The sequence below is a fragment of the Lepidochelys olivacea genome (assembly GCF_965140295.1).
Source record: "Lepidochelys olivacea isolate rLepOli2 genome assembly, chromosome: 2".
NCBI classification, from domain to species: Eukaryota; Metazoa; Chordata; order Testudines; family Cheloniidae; genus Lepidochelys; species Lepidochelys olivacea.
Genome location: NC_140412.1, coordinates 62,744,032 through 62,768,387, shown reverse-complemented (window position 1 = coordinate 62,768,387; position 24,356 = coordinate 62,744,032). Strand labels below are relative to the sequence as shown.

The window sequence follows — 24,356 nt, the reverse complement described above, 5'->3', positions numbered from 1 at the left end:
GACTAGCAAAGTGGAAACTAATGACGAAGATAAGGCAGTCATATGAAGTGTGGTAAACTGGACCTGTTCAAACAAAATATGTTTTAATATAACAGAGTACAAGGTCATACCAACAGGAACAGAGAAGGCAGGCCAGACCTACATGCTGGAAAGCAGCGACCCTGAAAAGGATTATGGGGTCAGAGTGGACAAACAACTCTATATTATATATTATATGTAGCCCGCATATATTAGTCAACACATCATACCTGCTATAGTCAGCTACTTTTAGTCTCTCACATGTGACAATATGATTCAGTCTCATTTTTGCTGGTAACACATGGCCATCTTCTCCCTTATGCTGAGTATCCCATCACTGGCCTATCATGTGATGTTTAACACTCCCATCTACTCTTGCTACTCAGAGAGGTGACAATTTTTGAAAGGGTCTCCAAGCAAAAAGTTGAAGTGAGGCCCCCATTTAATTTCTTCTCACCCCCTGCCACTCTGTCTCTTTCCACTATTCTTCCTGGATGTGTACACCACATACATGCTTTCAGATTCCACTCACACCCCAATCCCACTCACACCCCAAACCTGCACACCAATCCCACATCATCACTATAAGCAGTAACACACAACCCTACACCATTAGCATCCACACCAACCTCCATATGTAATCAATAGAGTTAGCTGCACTTTCTTTATTTTATACAAATTAGGGCCTGATCCTCCAATTAACTCCACATGAGGAGACACCTGCACACATGCAGAGAGTCAATTCTAGATCAGGGTTTAGCTGTGGTAGCCTTCAGCTGGACAAAATAAAGATGTCACTGTGCATGAATGAAGTCTCTATCCCATTTTTACTCTTCTAAAATATTCACGGTGGGGGGACCAGTGTGGGGGAAGGATGAGAATGTCCACAGCTTAGACTTTTGACATCCTGGGTGAACAGACCTATAAGGTCAAATTCAGTGCTGACTTATACCCCATGTACTCCCATTGATGTCATAACTGCTTATGTAATTAATGTAATTTATTATATACATTTGACATAATACATTTTGGCCCCAGAAGTCATCAAATGACTTGTATAGCAAACCTCATGTTGTTGTTGTTTTTACATTTAACTTTCTGGAAAGGAAACATCCTTTAGTCCCAGAAGGGGAGAGTTGTCATGGAAGAATGCAAAGTGAGGTGGATTTTATTTTGCACTGAACATAAATAAGGATGGTAAAACTGACAGTGGTGCTTTACCCATCTTTATTAGTAATTACAGGAAAACAGAGACTGCTTCTGAATAAAGTGGAAATGTCAGAGGGATTCACATTTAATGGAATAGTTGTAAATACTTGCAAGATAAAATGATGAGTCAGGCTCTTAGATTTCTTTTAATTAAACTTATCTTATGCTAATTTGTTTCATGAGTCCAAAAACCTGCTGTTGAACTAGTCTTCAGTGCGGTGTAAAAAACCAGCAATACCTGATTGTAAGTTTCTTGCCATTATTAATTAAATTGGTATTCACCATAATGACACCGCCTAGGGGAAAATTTCATTTTAATAAACATGACATAGGTACCGCTCCATGATTTTCTTTGCAATTTAGCAACAGCTAATTTACCAGGGAAATAAAGAGTTAGAAAGGTTTCTAATTAAAAAGAACTTGTTTATATTTCTGGGGTCTAGGGTAGACACTAAAACAAATATTTTTTAAAACAAATCATGGGGTATTTCATTTAAAACAGACATTGAGGCTTGGCTTCCATAACGGCTATGAAATCACTTGTGGTTAGTGGTTACCTTATTTTCCAGGGTGTTTTCTTCTTAATTGTGAAGAAATATGATATTGGTGAAAGGAGCCAAATTGATAGCCCTGAATATTGAGATCTCCTTCTGATTATCTACGGGACAGTTACAGCACAGACATTGGCTGGGAAAACTTCTGCACATGGTCCTGCCAATGTAACTCTACCTTGACCTACAGTCAGGGATGAGAAGACAGATTAATCCCAATGCCCATTCATACTCTTGGTGACATGGAAATTCACACTAAGATCTTGGAAAGAGTTTTTCACCAAGTTTTTCAATATTTTTAGATTCTGGTCCTTCAGTAGCTATCACATACATAGGCACCAACTTCTGCTGGCGCTGGTGGGTGCTCGCCCCCCCTTTCCCCCAGCTGCACCCCGACTCCACCCCTGCCCCACCTCCTCCCGTCCCTGCCCAGCCCCCATTCCAACCCCTTCTCCAAATCCCCGTCTCTTCCCTGCCTCCTCCCCTGAGTGCGCCACATTCCTGCTCCTCCCCACTCCCTTCCAGAGCTTGTTATGCTGCAAAACAGCTGTTTCATGGCGGCAAGCACTGGGAGGAGGAGCGGGAACGTGACACACTCAGGGGAGGAGGCAAAGGTGCGGTGAGCTGGGGTGGGGTGGTGGGGTGGGGAGCTTGGCTGCTGGTGGGTGTAGAGCACCCACCAATTTTTCCCCGTGGGTGCGCCAGCCCCGGTGCCTATGACCACATAAGTAATAAAGCCCAGATTGTAACCCTTCCTGTGTGTCTGTACAGGTTAATTAGAGGGTGTAAGGAGACCCCTTCTTCTCTGGGCTTCCTACCTATATTCATGGGTTGCAGCTCTGAAGGAGTAAAAGGCAGGTACTCCAGCACAATCACACTTTCCACGTGCATCGCTATTTCAACGACAAAGCAACAAAAGCAGGGCTGATCAAAACTGCATTTTATACAAAAATTTTCCACAAAGCAAAATGCACTGCAAGAGTGTGGAAAATTTCAATGTTTCCTTACAATGCCGAAAACCAAAATATTTCAATTCAAAATGGTTCAGCTCTGCCTCAGGGGAGTTGTAGTCTTGGTGCCTTTTGCTCCTGTTCTCCTCTAAAAGATGGACTCACTGGGAGACAGCCACACTCCACAATGCATCACTTTCTGTCCTCTCTGGAGGGGTGGGAAGAGGATGCATCACAAGAGTACCAGGCCAACATGCATCATGGGAGATGTAGTCTGGCCAGAGATCTCAGTCCCTAGTGGAGAATGGGAGCATAGGGCACCCAGGACTATAACTCCTATGAACACTGCAGTGACATTTTAAATTGAATTATTTCAGGTTTTAGTCAAAATGTTTTGTAGAAAAGTTGAAAATTTTGTGGAAATATATCCTATTTTCTCAGCAGTTCTAAATGCAAACCCATTCTTTCCTTCTCATAGCTCCTGAACACTAAATAATAGGGGTACATTATAGGAGTCCCGAGCCATGGTGCATCTTGGGCGATGTAATCTATCCACAGATTTTAGGTTTTGTGCTTGTCTACTCTGAACGTCTCTTTTGAAAGGCCCATGTAATGTGACTGTTTTATGTTTAGTGAACTGCAAAGTAAATAGTTGTCTTAGACTAGGAAATAAGTTATCAGCATTTAGGCAAAGTAGCTATTTGACCATCCATCTGCACTAGTAAATTAATTGCAGTGAATACATTTTATTTAAATCAAGAGTCAAAATCTGTCTGAGTCTGTGCTGATATGGAAGGCAGAGGGAGGTAGTGAAAGGAGAATCCTTCATCCCTCTGAAGTCAGAAGAAATTTTTTCCAAATAAGGGCTCCGGGACTCAGCCCTTAATTTGTATAATTTTGCTTAAGGAGTACAGGGAGGCCGGAAATGTCTACAGATATATTAGTGCAAAAACCATGGAAGCCAATAAAGTGTTTAGTGTTATTCTTCTAACCAGCCATCAATTTCCAAGAATTACCTCAATCAATATTAATCTTAATAGCCTGGGCCTTTTTCCACCACTTAATAAAAAAGACCAGATCCCATATGCAACCTAAGTTCTTAGACACCACGGAATGTCGTTAGACATGTAAAGTCAGCCTGTTTATTCAGTCTACATATGTTATGCAGACAAAACCACACAGGATCATTTCAGGGGACAAGACAAGATGTCATGTTTATTATAACACAATTTGATCTATAACCACTAGCTAATACCTAATACTTATACACACACACACACACACACACACACACACACACACACCCAAATGTTCTGCAGCTGCTGTATAGTTACCTGTCCTAAATGTAGCTTGAGTTCGTGGCTTGGGTTTGTAGCTTGTGGCGGCTAACTGGCCAGGAAAGCCGGGCACAAGGAAGAGCTGGGTCTCTGTTGGGCATGCACCAATGCCCTTCCATGTTGGCAGCAGAATGTTACCCTCCAAAGTCTTCCATCTCATCCATCCTTTCTGTAGGCTTTCGTTTGAATCCAGAGTCTATAGGACTTGCTGTGTCATGCTGCCTCTGGGTTCAGTGTGATTGATCATCCGTCAATTGCAGACATGACTTTCAGCCTGGGACCTGGCTTTGATGTTCCTTCAGTTGTACCCTTGTTCTTTTCTTTTCCGGGTGGACTCTTCTTGCTTTGTCAGGGTTGTTGTCTGCATCTTCAGCTGTTGGTGTTTACACTTTATTTCATTAGGACGGGTTGAGGCTGGAGGTTGATTCCATCATCCATCCATACCTCATTCAAACATCTAAACTAAAGGAATAAGGTTTTTGCAAAATGAAGGTTGCAGCAGGCTTTTACAAAATGGATTGAGCTTTTTAAAATGAGTTTGAGTTACAATATGGACAAGTATAATGAACGGCAAACAGTGAGCAGAAGTTACAATGTTGAAATAGTGCAAGTTTCAGTGATCTAAGCAGCAATTGGATTGAAAGTGAAACTTACAAGGGCATTCATAAAACTTTACTCATGAACAATTTCATTTATCAGTTCTACACATATTTCAGTGTTTAATATTATTTAATACTATGTTTAAGTATAGGATGCATAGTCTACTAAATACCATTAAACATGAGACATTAATGATATTAAAGGCATGATTTTAAAAATATATTTAAGGCATGCAAGAGGAGGTGTTAGTAAGTTAAAGGTATAACACTAAATTCCCCCTGGTATAAATGCCAGCAGAAGTGTGTTCACAGGCTTATGTCAGTATGAAAGGTGACAGAGTGCCTCCAGGCCCGCAACTGTACTCCAAAACAAGGGCTGGCCAGTGGAAATAGGCTGTATTGTCTCCCGATGGCGACTTTACAGTGCAGCTCCTGTGGAAAATAAAGCTGCACTCCAGCCTCAGTGTAAATTGAGGGAGGAGCACTGCCTGCACTCTAATGGAGACATCTCTCCTTTGGCACAGTTAGGCTGACCAGATGTCCCAATATTAGGAGCTTTGTCTTATACAGGCAATTATATACCTCTCTGAAAGACAAGTGTCCTGATTTTTCACACTTGCTATCTGGTCACCCTAGATGCAGTGGGCTTTCTAAGCTCATGGGATACCCTGGGAGTATATTTTACAGCTCCCTGTACCTGCCTTACTGAACTTGGTTTGTAGATTAGAATCATGTAATTTAACAAGACATAAATCACTTTTATTACCACAAGAGGGCACCTCCTGTCACTTAATAATTGTACTAAGGAAACGACTTGTGTCAGTCCCTCAAAAGGGAGTACAGTCTTCCAAAATACAAAGCAGATATAAACACGAGCAAAACAACAAAACAAGGGGTCTCTGAAACCCCTTTACTTGAGTCATGAATGGGACCCAGTTATCATGTCAACAGACTTGATATATATAGTAACTTTGATACCAGTATGTGCAGTATGAGCTCTGCAGCAGTATGATCTTGGCATGGGGAGAGCTCCCTGTAGGTCTCACTTCTTTCCCCACCAATTCCTTAAAATCTCTCTATAGCATCTCCGAAGCTGCTGTGTACCTCAAAAATATAACCAGCTCATGTTAACTTTTAGAAGTGCAACTCTTGGAAGTCACAGTTTCAGGGTTGACTGCACCTTTGACAGTCCCCAGGCTCCAGTGTTCTTTGAGGACATCAACTTAAAGGTTTTAGGCTTCCTAGTAATCCCCTCTCTTGGGTAAAAACTAATGTCTCCTTACCTCCAGGCTGGGGGGTTAGGTTTGCAGTCTCTCTGCAGCTCACTGTGACATCATTTCCCCAGTCTGTCCAGCAGCTGTGGTTAAGTTTTCTCCAGGGACTACAACAGTGTATACCAGTTACCAACCAGTCTTCACAAAGCAAAATACATTTATTGTTAGGACAAAAGCATTAAAGAGAAAATGTACAAAAAATACAATAAAAGTTCCTATATACATGTTAAAAGGTTACCAGAGGTCACCCATCAGCCTTATGGGGCCGAGGTAGGCCAAGGTCCTTCCAACTTTTCTGCAAAGATTGTTGAGGCCCTCTGTGGACAAAATGTCCTTTCCATTTTCTGAATCATAAAGAAGGTGTGGTGTCAGTTTAAACACAGCCTTTTTATACCAAAAGCCCTTTCTTTGTCTGTTGGTCTGTGAACACCCAGCTTGACCGTGTACATGCAAACCACACCAGAGGGAGATAACTCTCTAGAGTTGTTTACAGTTTCAGCAACTATCCTTAATCACCCCCACTATTTTTAGGTCCTGGAGGAGCAGTGGTAATCCTCCCCCGCTGCAGTTGCATACAGTCCCTGGCCCACTGTGATACATTAAACCATTCATAAACTTAATACAATATGGTCCCCCAAAGATACTGCATATGGTTCTAGTATCTGTCAGAGTGACATCAAAGTGAGAGAAAAATACTTCGCTTAAATATTTTATGCATTCTTCCTGTTTGGAAATATATCTGGTATTTAAATACCATGGTGTTGGGTGCAGTAGAAATAGAAAGACAGAGCCAAGTGCTGTCCCAGCAGTGACATAAATAAAGTTATTAGAGAGACAAGATGGGTGAGGTAATATCTTTTATTGAACCAACTTCTGTTGCTGAGAGAGGCAAGCTTTCAAGCTCACACAGACCTCTTTTTCAGCCCAGACCTCGAAAGCTTCTCTGTTTCACCAACAGAAGTTGGTCTAATAATAGATGTTACCTCACCCACCTTGTCTCTCTAATATCCAGGGGACAACCCAGCTACAATACTGCCTAAAGAAAGATAGGTAACTAGCTCAGCTCTTTGCTAGCACAGCTGGTATTATGCATGGAACGTTGTAAAGGTACTTCCTGTAGAAAGCCTTAGATTGTTGATTTGATTCTAGCTTGAAGGAGAATTGAGGTTTTTTTGCATTCAGGTCCTGGTATCGGATACAATAACAGGAACAATATAAGAACCTGAACAGAATAGTTAGAAACATATAGAAAATTACATGTGCATGAATCTTCCACTGAGAGGCCTGGGGAAGTTTCTAGCTAATTCTACAGTGAAGCAGAGAGAAAATTTAGGAATAAAACTGTGTTCGTTATTCCTTCTTCAGTATAAGAAGACAGTGGTTCTTTCTGTAATTCAGCCTGTGATCATGAGTAGATGACAAAGTTGTAAAAAAGCCCGAGCCCTGTCTATGCTATCATTGTGGTCAATGGTATTTCTGCAGAATTTCTCACTGGTGTAAATGAGATCAGAATCTGGCCCAGTGCACGCATGTTGAGCTGTAAACATGTGGACACCCCAGTTACCCTATTACCACCTCTATCATATACTAGAAAGGATAGTGTTTACATTTTTATGAATGTACCATCTTCTATCTAGACATAGTAACATGGTATTCAGTACTTGCACTTATCTAATTTCATTTGGTATTGACATCAGACACTGTCTCCAGACTTACACTGCATTTCCCATGAGATCATAGTAACAGTGTTAAGTCCATTTCAAGGGAACAAGGAAAGTGTAACACTGTGTAAAAGCTTATATGAAGAGAAATAGCTGAAGCATAGGTTTAGTAGCTACTTGACAGCAATCTGGAGCTTCAGAAGTTTCAAAAATTGTTGGGGTTTTTATTAAAAGCATCAAATTAGGTCAGTCCACTTTAAAGACCAACCCCCTGCAATTTCATTATTTTAAAAACAAAGGGCCCAATTCACAATTGCTCTACACCTTTAGCCATTTACATCAGAGCAAGGTGGATGTAAAATGCTACCAGATCCAAACAGTAGCATTTTACACCCAGTCTGCACCAGTGTAAAAGATTGCATCCGAGAGTGCTAAAGGAACTGGCGGCTGTGATTGCAGAGCCATTGGCCATTATCTTTGAAAACTCGTGGCGAATGGGGGAAGTCCTGGATGACTGGAAAAAGGCTAATGTAGTGCCAATCTTTAAAAAAGGGAAGAAGGAGGATCCTGGGAACTACAGGCCAGTCAGCCTCACTTCAGTCCCCGGAAAAATCATGGAGCAGGTCCTCAAAGAATCAATCCTGAAGCACTTAGAGGAGAGGAAAGTGATCAGGAACAGTCAGCATGGATTCACCAAGGGAAGGTCATGCCTGACTAATCTAATCGCCTTCTATGATAAGATTACTGGTTCTGTGGATGAAGGGAAAGCAGTGGATGTATTGTTTCTTGACTTTAGCAAAGCTTTTGACACGGTCTCCCACAGTATTCTTGTCAGCAAGTTAAAGAAGTACAAGCTGGATGAATGCACTATAAGGTGGGTAGAAAGTTGGCTAGATTGTCGGGCTCAACGGGTAGTGATCAATGGCTCCATGTCTAGTTGGCAGCCGGTGTCAAGTGGAGTGCCCCAGGGCTTGGTCCTGGGGCCGGTTTTGTTCAATATCTTCATAAATGAGCTGGAGGATGGTGTGGATTGCACTCTCAGCAAATTTGCGGATGATACTAAACTGGGAGGAGTGGTAGATACGCTGGAGGGCAGGGATAGGATACAGAGGGACCTAGACAAATTGGAGGATTGGGCCAAAAGAAATCTGATGAGGTTCAATAAGGATAAGTGCAGGGTCCTGCACTTAGGACGGAAGAACCCAATGCACAGCTACAGACTAGGGACCGAATGGCTAGGCAGCAGTTCTGCGGAAAAGGACCTAGGGGTGACAGTGGACGAGAAGCTGGATATGAGTCAACAGTGTGCCCTTGTTGCCAAGAAGGCCAGTGGCATTTTGGGATGTATAAGTAGGGGCATAGCGAGCAGATCGAGGGATGTGATCGTCCCCCTCTATTCGACATTGGTGAGGCCTCATCTGGAGTACTGTGTCCAGTTTTGGGCCCCACACTACAAGAAGGATGTGGATAAATTGGAAAGAGTCCAGTGAAGGGCAACAAAAATGATTAGGGGTCTGGAACACATGACTTATGAGGAGAGGCTGAGGGAACTGGGATTGTTTAGTCTGCAGAAGAGAAGAATGAGGGGGGATTTGATAGCTGCTTTCAACTACCTGAGAGGTGGTTCCAGAGAGGATGGTTCTAGACTATTCTCAGTGGTAGAAGAGGACAGGACAAGGAGTAATGGTCTCAAGTTGCAGTGGGGGAGGTTTAGGTTGGATATTAGGAAAAACTTTTTCACTAGGAGGGTGGTGAAACACTGGAATGCGTTGCCTAGGGAGGTGGTGGAATCTCCTTCCTTAGAAGTTTTTAAGGTCAGGCTTGACAAAGCCCTGGCTGGGATGATTTAATTGGGGATTGGTCCTGCTTTTGAGCAGGGGGTTGGACTAGATGACCTCCTGAGGTCCCTTCCAACCCTGATATTCTATGATTGCATATGGTATAGGCAATGGTGAATCAGGTCCAAAGGTTGCCAAGCTCCAGGCAAAAGCAAAAGGACATTTGAAACTGACTCTGTTCAAAACCACTGTTGCTTTCCAATTCTGTACTTTAGAAGGATGCTCCCATTCTATTGGAGCGCCTGAATTTCTTTTACTTTACCATTGTTAAGGTTTCTGAAAACCTAGCTGCTGTATATAATACCTTGAGGTATCTATTGATCCATGAGATCATCCCAAAGTATTTCCCTTCCTTTAAGGAAGGTAATTTTGAGGGAATAAACGAGTTGATATATTTGCTTTAAAACTGACATATTAAAATCATTTTTGGAAAGAAGAATAAGCATCTGTGTTTTTAGCATGTATCAATTTTCTGCCTAGAGGGTTTTGTAACTGACAAGGTAGAATCATAGAATATCAGGGTTGGAAGGCACCTTAGGAGGTCATCTAGTCCAACCCACTGCTCAAATAAAATATAAAACATAGACTCAGCCTTAACTACAGCAGTCTCATGTTAAGGGAAGACTTCTTTTTTCTCTCACATTAGAGCGATACTTAAGAGCCTCACAAAACTTCCTCTGACTTCAGTGGAAGCAAGACTGGGCTTGTAATCGCTACAGTTAAAGAAAAATTATGCCCCTTTTCCTCAGATGGAAAGTCAAAAAGTTTGAGAGGTAAGAAGCCCATGTCATTATGAATTAACCGTAAGGTGTATTTTAAGAGTGACATCCTGGCCCTATTTAATACATTGTGGCTTTTGCCACTGACTGCAATGGGACCAGCATTTTACCCTAAAGGTAAAATAACTCCAAGTGTTACAAATGTCAATACAGCCATGTGAATGAGCTCTACTGAGGAAAGGATGTTTATTTAATATTGATCCCTATTTAGGATAATATTTATTATTTTTCTTTCAAAAACTCTCCTATTCACCTTACTGCCCTCTTTCAAATCGGTCATAGACACCTTCCTCTTTCTGTCATCTTTGCACCATTAGCCATTATCAGTTGCTGTAGAGCCTTACACTGGCATCCTCACATTTAGCTCCCGCTACAGTAAAGCTGTAACTAACAAGACTCAGGCCAGACCTTCTCCTCAGAACAAAAATGCATCAACTAAAATATTTTGTAAATATTTATAGCAAACGCTCTTTTCCTTTTCTTTCTTTCATGTTTAAGAAAATTGGCTCTGAAATATCATCCTGACAAGAATCCCGACAATCCAGAGGCTGCTGAAACATTTAAAGAGATCAACAATGCTCATGCGATACTGACTGACCAGTCCAAGAGAAACATATACGATAAGTATGGATCATTAGGGTTATATGTGGCGGAACAATTTGGAGAAGAAAATGTTAATGCATACTTCATGCTTTCAAGCTGGTGGGCAAAGGTGAGTGGGTAAAATAAAATGCTCTGTTCTTTTTTTAAAAATGTACTGAGCAAGCTAGGAAATCATGCAGTCTTCTAACCTAGTTTGGTCCTGGTCCTGCAAAGTGTTCCATGTGACTGGATCTTTACACTCATGTGGAGTCCCATGAGAGCCCCTAGGGCTCTGCATGGGACTAGGGGTTCCCCGATGCAGAACAATTTTGAGGATCAGGGCCTTAAATCATAGCAGCTTAATTAAATGATGGCATGTCTTGAATGATTAGAAACTGGCAAAAATATAATTAAGCACCTCTCCAGCAAAGTGCTAATGAAGGATTTTTCCTTTTTCCTTTAATTTACTAAATAATTAAATACACTTCATGTCTGGTAACACTTAGAGGCATAAATTATATTTGAAACTGGAGCTCCAGGTTAATTTTGATTTTCTTTTCAGTAATGACTAAATAAAAATGACTCATTGCTCAAAAATGAGAAGTCCTACTTGTGTGACAATCAGCTAATAAGTTACCGTACAAATTTAGCCATGTTCTTTGCTATATGTAGCACACAGCATACGTAAGCAATAATAATACATAACACCGTGTGTGATTATGGTGTCATATACGTACACTTTGGGTACATTGTGAGGGGGCAGGGAAAAGGAAGTGGAAGAAGAGGTGAGAACTGCGGAGTGGAGGAAGAGAGCAGGAAAGGAAGAGCATGATACCTCAAGTCAGCAAATTGAATGAGGAAAAACCCCTGGTGAGGGTTCTGATGACATAAGAGCTCGGTTCATTTGGTTTATTATGTAACTGTAATCTTTTGATATTTATGTATATATTGCAAACCCTAGCATTGCAATCAGTGTGTCAGTGAATGTAACAAGCCTATGACATCACAAATGTGGAAAATCCCACACTTCAGATGTTATTCTTACTGCTATTTCCTGCAACAAAATGTTGGGGCAGCAAAGAGTCCATTGGAATAAATAGAAAAAATATCTTTATGTGAACCAAATACGCTGTGATGAGAAGAGAAATGACAGATCTGATTTAGGAACATGGACATCTCCATCCTGGAGCAGAACAGTGGCATCCATCTAGCTCAGTATCCTGTTTCCAACAGTGGTTAGTGCAAGGTCAGTTCCATGTGTCTGGGAAAGCATACTTTATACACTACTTCAGGTGGGAATAGAAGCAGCTCAAATACAAATTAATGGACAACTTTTTCAAAACTGGGCAACTTTTTCAAAATCATATTGGCAAAATTTGTATCCACGCCAGCAAAAACTGAAGATGGACCTGGACCACATCTCCACCTGAACTCCCAAGACTTTACAGTTGGCCCCTATTTCTCTGGCAGCAAATTTGCACAGGCTGTGGCTGCTGACTCCTACTGTGTCCTGGACTTCCTTCACTATTGATTGCTTCTACTACTACCACCTGCTGTGTCAATCTTCCTTCTCTTTGCTCTCAGCTACCCTCTTTCCAGCCTCCTTGTCTCCATCTCTGAGTGCAGGGAGTCATTGGCTAAGAAGGGAGAGAAGAAAAGAGACACTGATAAGTCCTCTAGCAGCAGCATCAGATGAGCCACTCCCTTGACTCAGGTTACATGAATATGCATGTGGAATGGATGTGGGTATGAGAATAGGAACAGAGACACCAACAGCAGCAGCAGCCGTGACCAACAAGAAGAGCAGAGGAGAGCATAGGGTGCAGCTGAGAAGTCCTGTAGCCTGTATGAGAGCAGGGAGAGCAATTGCTGGGTTTGTTTTGGGGTGCTATGTTCTGGAGGTATGGAAGGATTTGTTACGGAGCCTGTGTAAAATTCATTAAATTGCATATTGCAGAACTTCCTATGAAAAATGTACCACAAAAATCAGAGGTACTTACGTATCATCCCTCCCAGATTGTCACAGGGTGGTCTCTCCATCGCCACTAAACCAAACAAAGTTTTCCCATTTCCAGAGTATAAGCAGGTCAACAAAGGCTCCTCTAAAGTTGAGTCCAGCCATTTCCCCACATGCCTAGCCATACCTTTCCTCTTCCATCTCTTATACCCAATAAGCTAGGACCTATAGTGAATGAGTCTATCTTGGGCCTTATACTGCCACTCATTGCCACAGTGTCCATCCCAGAAGATACTAAGTGATGGCACAAGTCATTAAATGTAATGAAATGAAAATTAAAGGTGAAGTGCAAAGCAAAAAATGACTGTTGAGTTAAGTCCAGAATTCGCTGAAGGCTTAACCAAGCTGGGAAAGTGAGGCCATTTTACACAGAAAAAAGCTTTAACTAATATTTCATAATTCCCTTTTTTCCGTTAAGGTACACAGTGATTGTGCCACTTTAACTACATCAAGTTGAAATCAGTATAGTTAAAGTGGTACAACTCCCTAGTGTAGATACAATTATAGTAGTATAAAGGTGCTTATACTGACATCTTATACCCATAAATTTAGGGAAATAATCTATACCATTTTAAAGAATGTTTATATGGGTATAACTGCATTCACACTTGGGAGTGTGTGTACCAATTTATCTATTTCAGTAAAAAGTCACACCCTAACCCAAACAGTTAAACCAGTACAAAATCTAGGTTTGCTGTGAGAGAAGGCACAGCATTTTGAAATAACTTCAACTCAGCATAAATCTGGCCAGTCTTTTGAAAACATCTGGAGGTATTTGTGGGTTTAACCTGATACAGGTATTACCATTGGCCTTAAGCCTCAACATTTGCTCAGATGGTTAACTTTAAACATGTGAATCATTCCACTGACTTCAAATGGAGCATAATTGCACCCATGCTAACATTGCATCATTTAATTCACATAGTCACTTCCATACTATTAACCTGATACCTATCCTTACACATGTCACAATCCTGCGATGGATTTGGGGGTGGGGAGGGGGAGGGGATATTGTTGTATTATTAATTATTATTATTATCAAGCCATATATTTTATTTTGAATACATTAAACTATTGGTGAGAGCACTTTCCCTGAGTTAAGCTACATGTGTTAAATTATTCTCAACAGTGGCCTTTTAACTATAAGCTAAGGACTAAATTGAGCCTCCTTGATGAAAGCAGATTTGTGCCTGAAGTCCATAGGATCTGCACTGACCAAGGAGGCTTGATTCTCCTCTACATACACCTAAGTAACTTCACTTGATTTATCCCAGTATGTGTGAGAGGAAAATTAAATGTTTCATCTTAGCCACTCCTGCCTTTGGACTCCTTATTTTGTTTCTTTTTTCTCATATACTTGCTATTATCAACACTCTATCAGTGAATATGAATTTACACAGAGATCTACTGTAATGAGCCATTTTTAAGGGAGCTGGGGGTTTTGCACTATGTTTGGAATTTCTGGAAGGCCTCACTCAGCACTCACAACTTGGGCTAGATTTGCAAGAGCCCAGCATATTGGGTGCATGTTGGATGCAGAACACTTGAAAATCTAGCCATAAATGTCATAATGACAAAGGGTGGGTGGGGTGGCAAGTGCTCTGAAAATCTGGCCCATATTTGGGTTTTTGAATGGCAGCTAAACTCTTGACAATCTGGCTCCAACTGTGGGTGTGGAGCACTTTACTCCTGGGGGAATTCTGCACCGCTGAATGTGTGCAGAATTCATGTCCCCCGCAGATTTCTTCGCTTCCCCACAGAAAAATGACTTTCTGACAGGGAAGCAAAGGGAAGCTGCCTGCGCCCAGACTGTCCCCACACTCAGCCCTTTCACACTTGGATCCTGCCTGGTTGAGCCTGACTGCCTGCCCCACATCTGGTGCACCTGGTGCAGAGGGGCAGGGCCCCAGGGTGTTTCTGGGGTAGGCCCAGACCTTGTGCTGTGTCAGGGTCAGGTGCAGCCTCACCACTGAGTCCGTGTCCCAGGGGTGGGGCTGGGGAGGCTGCAGGGTGATTTCCTACCTTCGTACAAGCAGTGGCCTGTGCTTCCCACTGCAATGTTGGAGCCTCTGCATTTATTTATTGACAAATAAAGCGTGCAGAATTTTAAAATATGGTGGGCAGAATGCCCTCAGGAGTAGCACATGCAAATCTGGCCCTGAGTTCTTTTGAAAATCTGACACTACGTGCCTTATGTCTGTTAAAAACTGTCACTAATTAAAGGAAGTTCATGTGGTAATAGGGGTTTCTCCCCCGTTTAATCTAGGCCCTGTTTGCAGTTTGTGGCCTCTTGACAGGCTGCTACTTTTGCTGCTGCCTGTGCTGCTGTTTCAGTTACTGTTGTGGGCAGTGTAAACCCAAGCCACCCGGAGGGGAAGAACATGAGTTCTGCATGTCTCCTGAGGATTTGGAAGAGCAGATCAAGACAGACATGGAACAAGGTACGGATTGGAGAGACTTAATATAGAGTGAAAATATACAAAACTGTTAAAGAAACTATTGATCAGGTCCTCTGCTGGTGTTAGCCGGTGTAGCTCCACTGACGTCAATGGAGATATGCTGATTTACAGCTGCAGAGTATCTGGTCCTACAAATCTTCTATACGGCAACTAAGCCAGAAGCACAGTACGGTAGAACCTCAGACTTATGAACGCCAGAGTTAAGAACTGATCGGTCAACCACACATTTCATTGGGAACCAGAAATATGCAATCAGGAAGCTGCAGAGACAACAAAACAAATGCAGTACAGTACTGTGTCAAAAGTAAACTACTAAAAAAAAGGGAAAGTTTAAAAAAAGATTTGACAAGGTAAAGAAACTGTTTCTGTGCTTGTTTCATTTAAATTAAGATGGTCAAAAGCAGCATTTTTCTTCTGCATAGTGAAGCTTCAAAGCTGTATTAAATCAATACTGAATTGTACGCTTTTGAAAGAACAGCCATAACAGTTTGTTCAGAGTTATGAACATTTCAGAGTTACGAACAACCTCCATTCCCAAGGTGTTCATAACTCTGAGTTTCTACTGTATATTACATAGAGAAATGACAGTTTCTTTGTATCTATTATTGTCTTGATTATGCAGAAGTGTTGTAGAAGTATCAGTCCCAGCATATTGCAGACACAAGGTGGGTGAGGTCATAAATTTGATTGGACCCGCTTCTGTTAGTAAGAGAGACAAGCTTCTAAGCTTACATAGAGCTCTTCTTCAGAATGGATTTGATTAAACACATGGACATTAAAGATCCCATGACACTTTGTGTAGGAGAGGAGATTTGCTATATTGTGAATGGCCTATATATCCTAGTCATTCTTATGTCATGTGCTGTGCCTGACCTGCTTCCTTCCCCCACAGAGCTATCTGAACGCCAGTGGGCTTGATTGTGTAACCTTTATTTATACAAACAGTCCTATTGACTTTGATGGGTCTACTCACTTGAGAAAGGGCTGCAAGACAAGGCTTATTCTTTAAAGTGCTTTGGATCTTTTGTGATAAAGGTTATAAAAGTATTTTCATTATACCTAGAACCACCATGTCAAAGCACACACCTGCCCTGTAGCACTCCCTTCTGGCCAACTGTGGCTCTGCAGTAGCGCTGACTCCATTTCTCCTTAACTCATTCTCCCTGAAAAAAGTCCGCACAGGCCAGATAGTCAAAAAATTCCCCTTCCTGGGGACCTATTTATTTACAGCACAGTCTTTCAAAAGAAAACTCAAACTTTCAAAATCCCAGATTTGGGCCCAGCCACTCCCCCAAGGGGGTCTTTCCACGCTTTAACAATTCATTTCTTTTCCTCCATCACACCAATGTCTGACATTACTGAGATACCCACTTCCCGTTTATTCAGAATGTTCACTAATTTGCCAGTTTAAAAAAATTAATAAAACATAGATTTGGATTTTGTAAATCCAGATTTCATAGGGAGGGCCTGAAATAAACTAGAACTTTTCCAGGTCTCTTATCCCTCTTGTCATTTTTGCTACACTTTTCATAAATCAAAAGCAACAGTATAATTTCAGTCAGAACTGCCTTTATTTTATATTAACAAAGCAATAACAACAACAACAACAAAAGTAAGGTTTCCATGTGACAGGACAATGAATGCATTTCCTCTGCAGCTGAACACAAATAGCATCTGCCTCTTCCTTTAAATTTGCACTTCAAAGAAAACAATGATAACAGACACAAGCTGCACACACAAGTTGTATAAATGCTGGTTGAAAAGATGTAACTGAATGAAAATGGCATAGGCTGGTACTAGCATTGCCTCTTCAAGCAGGCAATTCAAACTTGATTGTCCTAGATAGGCAGGTTCTGACTTTTCTGCACCCCCATAGCTTTATGTAAGATAGCTTCTAGAGAAAGGCTCCACCAGGTAATTCAGAAAACAAATGTAAATTCTCCTGCAGCAGGCTGCTTTGGAAGAGAAATCCACATTTTGAGCCAAATTCCATATAGGTCGCCTGCCCACAGTGGGATCACTCTCTCTAGTAATTAATCTCGTTGTCTCTCACTGTTCTCAGCATAAATAGCATTATTCAAAATTTTGCTACAAGGTCAAAATGTAGATCCTCAAACCAAAGTCAAAGTTTAACTAAATAATTTATTGTCGTGTTTTGTACATAACAAGTCATTTATTTTCCAAAGAGCTCAATATGCAAAAAATACATCAGAGGGGTAGCCGTGTTAGTCTGGATTTGTAAATGCGGCAAAGAGTCCTGTGGCACCTTATAGACTAACAGACGTATTGGAGCATGAGCTTTCGTGGGTGAATACCCACTTCGTCAGATGCATGAAGTGGAAATTTCCAGAGGCAGGTATAAATATGCAAGCAAGAATCAGGCTAGGGATAACAAGGTTAGTTCAATCAGGGAGGATGAGGCCTTCTTCTAGCAGTTGAGGTGTGAACACCAAGGGAGGAGAAACTGCTTTTGTAGTTCACTTCATGATATCAATCTCTGAGTAAGGTGCACGTTATCAGCCAGATTATCACCACACCCAGTAGTTCCTGCTGCTCTCGATAGGAGCTGCTTGGTGCTGAGTAGAACTGTGTGAGAACTGGAATTACTGTGTCACAGGAAATTGCATGATTTTGAAAATTGTTTGTGTTCCAAAAATGTCAAATTTTGAAATGTCCCACCATTTAGTTTTGATAAAATCAAATGATTTGTTTGGATTTTGACTTTATCTTTTGTTGTTTTTTTTATAACATACAATAAATTTCTAAATGAAACATCAAAACATTCCATTCTAAGAATGTGGGAATAAAATGAAATTTTGTTCTGATTGATATGTCCCCACGGAAGGTTTTGGTTTTGACAAAACAGCATTTTCGGATGGCAAAACATTCAGTTGGAAAATTTTCAAACCGCTCTAGTGCTGAGCTACTTTGAACACCTGGCCCTGTAGGATGAATCTTGCAACCTTTACTCCTATGAGTAGTCTCAGCAAAAGAACTAAAGAAATTTATTGATGAATAAGGTTTGCAGGACCTGCCCTTTACTCTTATTATATTCAAGAGAATGATTTCTTTCCCCTAGCAGAAATTCTAATAACTAGGGACCCGATCCTGCGTCCACTGAAATCCATGATAGTTCTGCTATTGACATCAATGGGAGAAGGATTGGGGCCTAGATTATTACAACATTGGACCAGTTTCTAAATGTTTTTTATGTAACCATTATGCCCTAAAACCAACATATTTTAAGAGTCAGAATCAGACAATAAATAAAAAGTATATTGCAATGCATGCAGTAACCACACTGTTTCAAATGCGCTGAGAAAATCCACAGCAGAAGAGAAGGAAGTAATTATTTCCGTTAAACTGGGACCTATGCTCCTGCTCTGGAGCCCAGTCACGCAATGTTCTCGTCACATAAACAGTTTCATTTAAGTCAGTGGGCCCGATTCTGCTCCCATTGGAGTCAGTGTCATTCCTCCCACCGATTCTCCTGCTGCTGAATGAGGCACTGTTTGAGGTTGGACTGCTCATGTGAGTAAGGTGTCAGGCACTTGGTATGTCAGACTGTGGTGATGTTCTCCAACTGTTTGTCAGTGGGTTTTTTCCTGGTTGGTTATCATCATCAGAACAAAATGATACATTTCCAAACAGTGTTCAATTTTACAGCAAATGTAATCAAAAAAAGGGGGGGGAAAGAACTGGAATGAGCTGAACTACTTTCCAGATTCATAAGCAATAAGTATTTAGCACATCATTGTCTCCTCCGCACTCCATATGATATCAATGTAGGCGAAGAGCAAACATGAGCTATCTATAGAAAACAATTTCAGCTGTGAATTCTGCTGCACCTTCATTCTGTAGCTCTCTGTTAAAAGGCTATATTTGTATAGCTTATTATACCCCGGGTTCCCACTCTGATGAAACCCATAATAAATCCTAGAGTTGTGCAGACAGCAAAGTATTTGGATAAGCTGCCAGCCTCCTGAAGTGTTTGCAGATTAGTTTGAAACAATGTAGTACATTTCTCATGGATCCCCCTTTCTTGTAGTCATTGAGTGTTCCTAGCCTTGAAGTGTACTGTTTCTGGTTGCAAATGACTGCCCATAAAATTAAAAACTCACACACACACACACGAAACCCTATCAACCTACATGAAAATCCAGAAAATATTTTGCTTTTCTAAAAGGCCTTAAAAATGAATTTGAACTCCCAATCTAATCTAAACCAGAGTCATGTTTTTAAAGGTAATTACTTGTAAACTTTGTATAAGTGCTAATAGTGAGAAATAGTGCCTCTTTTTGACCTTGTTTTGAAATATGGAATTTTCCATACAGAGAAGCTGCTTGCAGTCTAATCACTCTTGCCTTTCACCTTGACAAAATCAAACTAGTTACACAGCCACTGACGTGATGCCATCTGGCATGCAATTAGATGTCTGCTCTTGGTCGAGTTATTCCTGTATGTTATGTTTTGTGTCCATAATTCATCCCGTTTACTGCTCATGCTTAGAAATGTTGTCCTCCCAAAGTCCAAGGGGCATAGAGATAAAAATCTCTAAGAAGCAAAAATTTTATCTCCCTCTTCCCAGAGTTCAAGCTGATGGGATGAGTTCATGCACACATCTCCTCTTCATGGAGGACTGGAGGAAGGACTTTGTTCTTTGATGTTTCACAATAGCCTTATTTGGTTTCAATGAGCCTTCTTGGTGGGCAGGACCTAACGTCTGCTGTAGGAAGCCAGCATTTTAGATTAACTAAAGCTTCTTTCCTGTGGAACTTACACAATTACAGAAGAGTACAATGCAAACACTGTCACCTTATAACATGGGGCACAGATGTTATAAGTGAGATTAATACATGCAGCATCCTCCAAGCATTTCATAAAGTCTAAACACTAAACACATTCTTATAAACTTAGCATCTCTTTTAACAATACTAACATACAGGTGAGCCAGACTGGTTTCCAGCTATGTATTGGCCAGTGTTCAGTCGAGGCCTAAGGATCTTGGCAGGAGTTGGCACCTGGTCTGCCAGCCTCACAGCCACTCTAGAGGCATGTACTTATATCAAGACATAAAAGCATCATATTCAGATTGCCCTGCCTTTAAGTGCCAGATCCTGAGCCCTGTACCAGCTTGAGGAGCTGTGCCAGGGACATTCATAGAAGAGGCAGCTAAACCTTCTATGCTGTAGAAACTGAACACAACAATCTGTGGGCTGACTGCAGCTTTCCAAGGACCTAGCTTTACCCCATCACAGCCACTCTCACAAGAAAACATAGGCATCTTTTTTACTGATGCATTTTGAAAGCAAAAACCAGAATCTATACTGAATGACAATATACAAAACATTACGGATTAATCTGAAATTTCACCGTGTTGTAATGGTAGGGGTCCTGACCCAAAAGGAGTTGTGTGTGGTGGGGGGATGTCGCAAGGTTATTATAAGGGGGGTTGTGGTACTCCTACCGTTAATTTTGTGCTGCTGCAGGCTGCGATGCTTCCTTCAGAGCTGGGCAGCTGGAAAGTGGCGGCTGCTGGCTGGGACCTCAGTTCTGAAGGCAGAACCGCCACCAGCAGCAGTGCAGAAATAAGGATTTCATGGTATGGTATTGACACCCTTTGTGCTGCTGCTGGCAGGGCACTGCCTGCAAAGCTGGGTGCCTAGCCAACAGCTGCCACTCTCCGGCCATCCAGCTCTGAAGGCTGCACACAGGTAAGGGTGGCAATACCATGATCCCCCCTAAAATAACCTTGTGACCCCCCCCGCAACTCCCTTTTGGGTCAGGATCCCCAATTTGAGAAAGTCTGGTCTCCCCTGTGAAATCGGTATAGTATAGGGTAAAAGCACACGAAAGACCAGATTTCATGGGGGGAGACCAGACTTCATGGCGCATTTTTCATGTCCGTGAATTTGGTAGGGCCTTAATTATCATGGTAGTATTCATTATAGTCAGTCTAAAGAACTCACAGTAGTAATCATTACACCCAATAGTATTTGCAGGATCAGGCACTTAGATTGTAAATGTTAGGGGCAAGGAGCATGGTCTTTTTAATCTCTGTAAAGCATCAGGTAAAATGATGGTGTAATAATCATAATTAATAATAATTAATAAGCAAACTGAAAGGATTATGTGGCACACTGGTTTATGTAGCAACATAACTTCCTGTGTGAACATTCGGGTAAAGTGTACCTAGGCTTAGCGTAAGTATTACATTGATGGTAAACATAGAATTTTGTTTAGTGTGCATACAGCCATTTAGAGCTCTATTCTGCAGCCCTTACTCATCCAGGATTGAACCCTACAACCCTTTTAGATGAAAGCTTGTTTGAAAGATCATTCTACAGTATACTAGATCTTACTATTTTTGCTGTCATTCTATCAAGAAAGGCAGCTTGAGTTTTGTATCAAATCAACGGTGCTTAGAGGGGTTTGTTTTTTCTGTTTGATTTAGATGGAGAAACTCCAATCATACTTCAGCCGACAAATGCAAATGAGAAAACTCAACTAATCGGAGATGGCCATCGCAGCTATCACACAGACTCATAAAGCAAGAGCAAGTACAGTCTGATTGCAGTTTGCTCATGTCACAAAGAGGGTTCAAAAAAGATAATTGAAAAGCACTGTAATCGTTTTCCATATTTGTATTTGATTTTTAAGTTAGGCAAAGATAATTTGAATGTAATTTCCTGTGGATGCAGACTCTTTAACTCATAGGGCCTTCAAAATGAACAGGCCCATCTTCTGTGTTCTGCACTAAGATACTTACCGTTAGCATACTGTTATACTGATTAGCAAATTGCCCTTGAAGAGGGTTAACGCTTTTGAGCTCCGGCTATCCCTTCAATACAATAATATTCCTCTCTCTTATCTCCCCTTAAATGGAGCACCCTTTCCACACCTAAGCAAGGACTTTCCCTGATTAGGGCTTTGAGTCTACTCAAGAAGGCACCAGTTCTGTCATTGTCTGACAATGTAATGTTCTTAGTTTGCCACAAAGTTTTAGGGTAGAGACTGTATTTATAATGCTATTGCTTCCTTTGAGAAAACGATGGAAGTGTTTTCAATAGACAGCAAAGGAACAGTAGGTATCAGGAAGGATCTGATTTTGCTAAAGAGAGAGCACTGAGTGACAGCACTAGTCTGCCTAGTAGACTGAAACTTGCTGGGGATGGAACCAGAGCAATAAAGAAGCTGAGTCAGCTGTCCTTTGATTGGCACAGGGCATGATTACCAAATCCAAGAGTTTAACAGTCAGAAGGCAGTTCAACCTAAACCCAAGAGACTAATCTCCTAATTGAAATGCACATGATCTCTGTGTCTTGGTTCTGTGCATGTGCATTACAGCACCTGCACAAGAGCAGAAGCAGGAGACCGGCAGGAAAATACCATACAGATGTGGATGGTTGATGCTCCCTATTTGCCAGTTGTAAGACTTGGCAGCAGCATCTCTCCCTCATCTTGGACTGACCAATCTGAGACAAAAATCAAAGTTCTGTTGTTGTTGTTTTTAAGTGGAAGTATGCCTGTGACCTCATGCAACCCTTGCCTCCTCCAACTCCTTACCTTTTGGCTCCCTAACTCCTTTGGGATGGGATGGAAGATGACCCTCAACCGAGTCAACAGATAACTGCCTGCCTGCCTACTTATTCCCCTTACTGATGGCTTTATACTTGTTCTTTCCCAGCTGTCCTACTGACATGCAAATAATGGTCCTTCTCCCTCATCTTAGCTCCTGGGCTGAGGGAAGGGGCAGGAATTGACAGGAAGAGAAGGAGGAAGTCATGCTGAAAGGGCAGGAGGTAGCTTCCTGGCAGAAGGAGGCAGAGCAAGATAGGACTTGCTTCTCTTAATAATCTTGCCCTGATCCAGTGACCATTTACCCCATCCTCTACTTTGCTACAAGTCTATAATACATGTATTGCACTTCAAATCATATAATTATTACCCATTCAGGTTTAAATTGTACTCGAGAAGCAGGCTCTCTTTGCTTTGTTTAACCAGCACACTGTTGTAAGATCTTTCCAGCCCTGATTCTATGGTACTGACACACCTTAGACATGTAAACTATTCTGTATAGACAAATTTTGGGGAAGTTGTATGTTAATAATAAATGTGCCCTTTAATACACTTAAAGTTCCATTTTAAGTCAAAATATAGTCTTTACTAGCAGTGCACTGCTGCACAAAACTCTTGTGGTTGAAATGCTAATTTATTAATGTGGAATAATCAGAGAGACAAGAAAATATTATATGGTTTAAATTTAAAGTATACATATATAGGGTCTGATTCTTCTCTCTTCACTGAAGCAAATAAAGTACATCTCTTTTGAAGGCAGTGGATTTATACCAAGGTAAAACTGGAGCAGGTGGAAGGAGAATCAGGCCCCTAGTTTGTAAAGAGCTAAAGCACTAGTTCAGAAATCTTGAACTTAGCACTGTGCTGGTTTGATACGTTAGCTTCAGCAGTTTATATTCTCTTTACTGAAAACATTCCATCAATCATTGTCACACCCCAGTTCTCTGCATTTGCTATTGTGGTTCCTCTTTTCACAATTCAGTCTTGGGGAGGATGTAATACGCTACAAAATTATAAAAAGAAAAGTACTTGTGGCACCTTAGAGACTAACCAATTTATTTGAGCATAAGCTTTCGTGAGCTACAGCTCACTTCATCGTGCCACAAGTACTCCTCTTCTTTTTGCGGATACAGACTAACACAGCTGCTACTACAAAATTATAGAAACCAGGGAATATATTGTTTGTCAAAAGTTTAAATGATTTCTTACTTAAAAATTGGATTCTGTAGTTGTGAAACATTTTCTTCCTCTTCTTCCCACCTTTCACATCAAATCCCATTCAGCTGCAGCTAAATATACAGCTAAAATCAGTAACTATAATTCCAAAGTCATTAAATATTACCTTCTTTAAAGTTCCTTTAAAGTTCCTATGATACACTGATATTTTAAAACCCCTTAATATTCAGTATATATCTCCATTTACCTGTGCAGGCATTATAGCTACTGCTAGCCTTGTAATCAGAGATAGTACTCCAATTTACTTCTATCAAGCCCTATACTACCT

At 41.2% G+C, this 24,356-nt stretch overlaps 1 protein-coding gene across 1 annotated transcript in view; it reads left to right on the top strand.

Annotated features, from left to right (window-relative positions):
* DNAJC5B (DnaJ heat shock protein family (Hsp40) member C5 beta) overlaps positions 1 to 21,843 on the top strand; it is a 32,177-nt gene extending 10,334 nt beyond the window's left edge. Inside the window, exons 3-5 of the mRNA XM_084618355.1 lie at positions 10,715 to 10,928; positions 15,082 to 15,256; positions 21,729 to 21,843. Of these exons, the coding sequence (XP_084474481.1) occupies positions 10,715 to 10,928; positions 15,082 to 15,256; positions 21,729 to 21,823 (484 nt within the window). The 3' untranslated portion in view covers positions 21,824 to 21,843. The remainder of the gene's footprint in view (positions 1 to 10,714; positions 10,929 to 15,081; positions 15,257 to 21,728) is intronic.
* The last annotated feature ends 2,513 nt before the right edge of the window (positions 21,844 to 24,356 follow it).